General features: G+C 44.2%; 1 protein-coding gene across 2 annotated transcripts in view; it reads left to right on the top strand.

The window, feature by feature from the left end:
- Positions 1–870: 870 nt before the first annotated feature.
- Positions 871–7,582, top strand: part of ANO9 (anoctamin 9) — a 112,166-nt gene continuing 105,454 nt past the window's right edge. Inside the window, exon 1 of one of the 2 annotated variants that reach the window (XM_077287862.1) lies at positions 871–1,488. In XM_077287862.1, coding sequence (XP_077143977.1) covers positions 1,483–1,488 — 6 coding nt within the window. In that variant the 5' untranslated portion in view covers positions 871–1,482. The remainder of the gene's footprint in view (positions 1,489–7,582) is intronic. The other variant, XM_077287861.1, reaches the window with a different exon arrangement.

The raw sequence follows: 7,582 nt of genomic DNA, 5'->3' as shown, positions 1-7,582 counted from the left end.
GACAGCAAAATACGGATTTTCAAAACCTTATCAAAGACTCGTCGTGGCACACAGCCTTATTGTTTCAGTGTAATGCAAAGTGGATGGGATTTATAGACATCTCATGCCCCTGTGCTTTATTTCTTATGCAGCGTAAACTGCCCTGCAGTGCCTGTTTCATTTTCTCTTGTGGATACACTGAGCATTATGTGCAGATTTTCCCAATAGAATTGCATTAGATGCGGAAAATCTGCTTGCAAAAATGCATATGTGTTTTTAGTGAGTTTCAGCTGCGGAAACACACTAAAAAATCATGTTATTTGCATATGACTATATCAATAAAGTTGTCTATGTCAAATACAAAAAGTATCAAAAACAAAGCAGCTTTATTTAACCCCTTAAGGACCAGGGGTGAATGGGGCGAATGGCTGCAGCCCTCCTCTATGTAGCAAAAATGCTCACTTCCTATGAGCTCTGACTATGCAGACCCTGGGTTGTCATGCCAACCCATTGGCGACCCGTGGTCATGCGACATGGGCGCCGAAGGGCGGGGCTAATGATACGCTTCCGGCGCGTGCATATTAAATGCCGCTGTCAGAGTTTGACAGCGGCATTTAACATGTTAACAGCCGTGGGTAGATGGTGAGTCCACCCGAGGCTGTTAGGGGCACATTACAGCTGATCAAATGAGCTGTCAAGTGCTGGAAAAGGTGCGGGATCATCGCCGGAGCCAGCACCAAACAGGGGGAGGCGTCCAATGTCAGATATATCTGTGATTGGACGTTAAGGGGTTAAAACACGAGAGACGACAAAAGTGTAAAAAATTTAATAAAAATTAATTTAAAAAAACGCAAGTAACATGATTTATCTATCAAGTGCAGAAATACTGAAGAAAAGCTGCAATATCAAAAATGTAACATACAACTGTCTGACTTGAAAGTTGGGTTAGCGTGGAGGTACGAGTGGCCTGACAACTGTTAATGCTGAAATAGGAGGCGATACATATCAGTGTCCTGAGACTCTGGGAGTGTCCCCTGTGCATTTCTGTTCCTTCAGACACCTATGTCTCCTCCACCTACAGCCCCAGGCAGGCAGGGAGGAGAAACAACGATCACGGAAGTCAGCTCTCTCCAGAGACAGATTTCATACCAGACTCACCTGGAGAGGGGAACTGGGCTCTCATGGAATTGGGCGCATATCTGACATTCAACTGAACTCAGAGGATTTGCAAATTCTTATTACAAGTGTCTGTAGGTCTCCAATCAATAATAGTGACCTGTCCCTTGGTGCACGCCAAGGACTTCATACTCCTACGGACCAGAAACCCAATCAGTATGGTGACATTTAGTGTAGTCACTTGGTATCTACAGACTACAGACATGTACGAAGGGGATGACCGTTCGTACATATAGTTCGCCGGGAGCTGGACTTCATTCTGATCCTCAGGAGAAGACAACATTTCCTGAAGGAGTTCCACGGACGTAGGACACCTGACACAGCAAGATGCAGGTAAGAGCTGATGCAAAGAATACCTATTTTTCTTAGGCCTTATTCAGATGTCCCTTTTTTGTGTACAAGAAAAATAACTTTTCATCCGAGAGGTTTCCGTTCATTTAATTTTCTTGAGGACTATAATGGGCAGGTGTTATAGCCATGAAAAACACAGGACACGTCCATCTGAATAAGACCTATCGTAGGTTGTATTTGACAAGTTGCTAGAAGGTAAAACTTCTGCTAACCATAAACTTTATAATTAAATATACTTAGAACAGGACCGTGTTCTCACACTGCACTTTTGATGCAGTCAGATTTCAGCCAAAGCAAGTGGGGGATTCAAAAACAGGAGAATTAAGGGAGGTTTCACATACAGCAGGGAAGACTTACTATCGTGAGTGCTCCTGACAATAGTAAGGCGTATTAGGTTAGACCTATTTACTATATGTTTTGATCACTCTTTGTTGACTCTGTGTCATACCTTTTTTCTTGTATGGAAAAAAAATGATAAAAATTTTCCAAGCTACTACTAGCATTAGGTCTCAGCCAGACGTCTATTTTCTGCATACATACTATTTACGTGTTGTTCACGGATAGGAGAAAAGGGGTCACCAAGCAAAATAGGGTCTTATCCTATGGAGGAAAATCTAGGTGAGGGAGAAGGAACCCACAACTGAGGAATCAAAGCATATCAGCTGCTACAACACCCTCAAGCCAGGGGATGCCATCATATGGAGCAGGGATGTCCAACTCAAATACACAGAGGGCCAAAATTAAAAGCTTGGATAAAGTTCCAAGCTTGATTTTTTTTTTTTTTTTAAGTAAAACAATGTCTGCAATTGAGGTTTTCTCTTATCAAATATAATGATTAACTTTTTCATAAGGAAACAAACTTAATGGGGTTGTCCCACGAACAAAGTCCATTTTAATTAATAGATCTTAGAATAAAATATTGGAATAATATAACATGTTATGTAAGGGCAGTAAAAAGCGAATGACCCAATGGCCTAATTTAAAAATGTACTAACAAAGGATAAAAAACCTTGAATAATACAGATAACAAAGTATAATGTAAACAAAAGCGCCTCCCAAACACAGTATGATTCCTCCACAGTACCGTCCACATGATATGAGGATCCTACTGTACCCTCTCTCTCAATCCCCCCCTGACAAAGAATAGTGACCCCATCACAGCATGATTCTCCAACTGTAATCCCCATAGTATAATGGCCACAAAAATTGCTCCATACAGTATAATGGCCACCACATAGTGCTCCATACAGTATAATGGCCCCACATAGTGATCCATGCGGTATAATGGGCCCCACATAGTGCTCCATGCGGTATAATGGGCCCCACATAGTGCTCCATGCGGTATAATGGGCTTCACAAGTGCTTCAAGTGGTATAATGGGCCACACATAGTGCTCCATGCGGTATAATGGGACCAACATAGTGCTCCATGCGGTATAATGGGCCCCACATAGCGCTCCATACAGTTTAATAGGCCCATTAAAAAAAAAAATTAATACCCACTTCTGCCTGTTCCCCCATGACTCGGGTATTTTCATGGTGTCTTCAGATCCTCTGCACATATCGGTACAGCAGGCATATTGTAATGACGTCATTGCACCCACTGCGCTAATATGTCAGACGCAGAGAGGGAATGATGGGTGAAAGGAGCGTCTGCTTTCAACTGTATCGGCATCCAGGATTCCGATATAGTTGAAAGTGTAATGCCGGGGCAGGGGACCAGCCTGGTGTCGCAGGCCAAATATCCTCATCCTGCTGGTCAGATTTTGCGCGGACAGAGTTTGGCATATGTGATGGGGGCAAGTAGTAGGAGAATAGGGGTGGTACTCTGCGCTGCGGATGTTGGATTCAAGAAACCAAAGTGCATTAATGGGATTTGACCATGCAGTTTATTTTCTGCACGTTTCAAACTTTACATGATAGTAATAAAAACACTGCTTTAAATACGAACTAAAAAGGGGAAAACGCACAAAAAATGCAGCAAAATCGCAATAATCATAGATTTGTATTACATATTTTGGTGCAGACACCTGAAGAAAACATATAAAAGTCAGCAGAAAAAAAACAGTAAGATTTACGTACAATCTAAGGACTTATTGAGACATTGAGACATCAGTGATTTATCTCCTTTCACTACGTTCCTACGATGAGCTTTTGGTGTGCTTTTGATATTGCAGATTTTTTAAGTAAAAACATGGCCTGAGTTTTTTTAGAGTTTGGTGGGTTAGTTTTTACCATCAGTTTCTCAAGCTTCTCATAACAAACCGTTTGTGAAATTCGGACAGCACATGGATGGTAATGTAAGGGGGCCGACGAGATCGCGGGTACCTGTGTGCCAGGTCCGGAACTGAAGGAGCTGCATCCTCTGTTTCTGGGGAAAGGCTTAAGAAAGACGGACTTTCCCCGGTTGCCAGGGGTAAGCCTGAGGGAGCCGGTCCAACCCTTGAACCCAGGAGGGTGGGTGAAGCCAAAAAAAGGCGCATAGCGACGGAGACATAAAAAGAAAAAGCGCGCAAAGCAAGTCAGTTAGGCGCCGGATCACAGCAGTGAGGAGGGCAGCGTAAGGAGCAGCGCGCAAAACGGTGAGCGGCACGTTCTGCTTCCCTCATCAGAGAGTATCAGCGTGTCATCCGGCGCTATAGAAGGAGCCCCAGTCACCTGCAGACCAGAGCCGTGCGGAGCAGAGCCAAGCCGGGTGCTGCAGCAGCCAGAGAGAGGGGTGCTCCGTCTGGGGAGCATCAGAACCAACAGACAAGCGACCGCTGTCGCCCCCCGTCAACAGCGGGGACCAGAGAGAGACGGGCAGTGTGTGCCCGGTGACCATTATAAAGCCAGGTGCTAGATGTTTCAGGATTGTGAGTACCGTGAGCGTGCCGCCTGAAAGAGACCGGGAGCGTGACCGTTATTTACTTCGCCACCGTACTAGTGAATGTTGGCCCAGAGACTTGTGACCTGACTTCGCCAGCATATGTTAGCAGAGCCACGCTGGGCTTGTACAGGACTATGGCCCTCACCATTAAGCAGCCACTACAGTATATGGCAGTGGAAGGTACCGGAGACTGACCACTGTCACCAGAAGACGAGGTATTTCTGTTTGCTGAACCCCATTAGTAAAGCTCCGTGCCAGTCGTTGGCGCCATTGAGTCCTCAGTAGAAGTTATAGTCTGCGGAGCTTCTGACACAACGTCGTCACAGGAACTGTTGTTACCTGAGCCGTCATTCTTATTCTTGGACTCTCCTATGTTCATTGTACCCTTGTTTTCCTTGTTTAACCCTCTATCTCCCTGCGTGAAGTAATCCCCTGTAAATAAACCTGTTAACCCTTGCTCTGCCTCCTGTCCGTCACTGTATCTCGCTACCTGCTTACTGATTCAGAGTGCAATTCGATTTTTTTTTTTTTCCACAGACCTGTAGATTTACATTGACAAGTTTGATTGGAGAGTCTGATCTATATGGGACAGATCTCTGTGATTTTGTGTGGACCACTAAGCTTACAAGAAAACTGTCTATAAAAAACATGGCTAGAAACTGTGTGAGAATAAACTGGTGTCTGAATGAGCCTTTAGACCTCCTTCACACATCCGTACATGAAAAACTGAAGTGGGTATCATCAGTGTACGATCGGTGTGTCCACTTCTACCATCAATGTCATGAGTGTATTCCGGTACGGATAAAGAAAGAAATGACTAAGCTTCTCTTATACATTGCCATGTTTAGCATGGATGACACACAGACTGTACACTGATGCCATCCATGTGCAGTAGTTGTTTTTCACGGATCCATAGACTCGCATTGGCCCTTGTCATCCGTGCTGCCGGAAAAAAATGGACATGTCTCCATTTGGTTTGCATGGACACTTGGTCCGTGTAAAAACAGTGACATGTTGACAGCAGCATAGGTTATAATGGGTACATGATGTATCTGTGATTAAAAAAAAACGGACACCACACGTACTGGAAACACAAACTTTTGCAGCTGAAGTTTGTTAAAAACATGAAACTCTTGCAATCCGTGATAAAACCGGGTGAACTGTCTTCCTGTCGCACAGGGGGAGGCTTACTAACAAAAGTAATATGCCAGTAAATAAAGTACTGTACATGGCATGCACCTTTCTGTACATACTTTGACAGCTATTGTGAGTCTAAGGCTGCCGTCACATTATCAGTATTTGGTCAGTATTTCTCATCAGTATTTGTAAGCCAAAACCAGGAGTGGGTGATAAATCCAGAAGTGGGGCATATGTTTCTGTTATACTTTTCCTCTGATTGTTCCTCACCTGGTCTTGGCTTCCAAATACTGATGTAAAATACTGGCCGAATACTAATAGTGTGACTACAGCCTAAAGCCCCCGTCTCACTAAGCGAGATCGCTAGCGAGATCGCTGCTGAGTCACAAGTTTTGTGACGCAACAGCGACCTCAGTAGCGATCTCGCTATGTGTGACACGTACCAGCGACCCGGCCCCTGCTGTGAGATCGCTGGTCGTGTCAGAATGGCCTGGACCTTTTTTTGATCGTTGAGGTCCCGCTGGGTAGCACACATCGCTGTGTTTGACACCTTACCAACGACCTCGTTGACGACTCAGACACTGAATCGTCATAATAGCTCCCATGTGACATCGTTGTACAGGTCGCCACAGGTCGCTGGTGAGATGTCAAACAGTGAGATCGCAGCTGCGATCGTTGGAAGATCTCACTGTTTGACATCTCACCAGCGACCACATAGCGACGCAGCAACGATCCCTGACAGGTCGTATCGTTGTCGGGATCGCTTTAGCGTCGCTAAGTGAGACGGGGCCTTAAGACAAATTATAAAATACCACACATTTGTAAGAATTATTTGTCATTTTTAGTGATGAAAAGTTATTGGCACAATACAGCTGTTTAGAATGTCCGATAATCAAGATTGAGCGTATGTTAGAAAGCTTGTCCAGCAATTATCGATTTGTGTAATTATGCCGGCAGTCACCCAATGAGTAAATAATGAAAAGACAGCCAGGCTGCATTCACACATCCTTGTGACATGTCCGAGTGCTGTCTGATTGGAAAACACTCCTATCCAAAAAGTAGAATAGATCTATTCACACATCCACTAAAATTACAGCTCCTACAGAGAGACCCATGAGACTCACAGTAGGTCCAATTCTAATCCAATATGCAGTCACAATTTGGCCATTCAAGTCTATGGAGATCTGTTAGATTACTGATCTGTTGCTTAATGATAAGCTTGAATAAAACATGTGACTTTCCAAAGTTTTTTTTTTATTGGCTTGGAAGTGAGTACACCTTCAGTGAAAAGAGAAAAAATGGAATAACTAGGATGACACCTGAGAAAGAAAATCATCCCCTTTCTGTTGGATGGTAACGTAAGGAGGTGTGAATCTAGCCTAATACTGGTTTTGTGTATATGTAACATTATTTGTATTCAAACATTTTTCATTGTAGTATTATATGAATTCTATAAAATGTCATGTATTCTATTTGTGTCACGTTTCCTATCGAGTCCAATAAAAAATAATCTAGACAACTGGCATTGATGATGGCACCTGCCAGATTTACAGGCAGGAGTATACACAGGCAGGGCTGCCACTAAGACTTTCAGGGCCCCATACTGGCAAAAATTTTGTGGCCCCCTTGAGACTCCACCCAGGCTCCACCCCAGCACCGCCTCCACCCCTCGAACCTTCCACAGTCCCACCGCCCACTCATGGAAAAACTCCACATCTGCACCACGTCCTCACCAATCATACATTAACAGTTCCCGGCCCCCAAGTGTCAACCCCCCTAGAGACACCAGTAGGGATGATCCATGTTTACACAGTAACCAGGCCAGTTATTTTCTGCTGAATCTTTATTGAAGCAAAATATCTGTCTTGGCAACACCGGCCCGTCTCATGGATAAGATTTCAGGCCACACAATTCTGCATCCTCTTCGCCTATAAAAAAAAACAAAAAAAAAACATGATGGAACCAATGAGAAAAATCATCCCCATGAGAAGAAGGTTGAACATCACCAGCACCAACACAAGGAGGGCGCACGTGGAGATGGCGTTGTCAGGATTGCAAGGGACCAGAAAGT

This window comes from Ranitomeya variabilis, chromosome 2, assembly GCF_051348905.1.
Source record: "Ranitomeya variabilis isolate aRanVar5 chromosome 2, aRanVar5.hap1, whole genome shotgun sequence".
Lineage (NCBI taxonomy): Eukaryota > Metazoa > Chordata > Amphibia > Anura > Dendrobatidae > Ranitomeya > Ranitomeya variabilis.
This window is presented reverse-complemented; position numbering and strand designations above follow the sequence as displayed.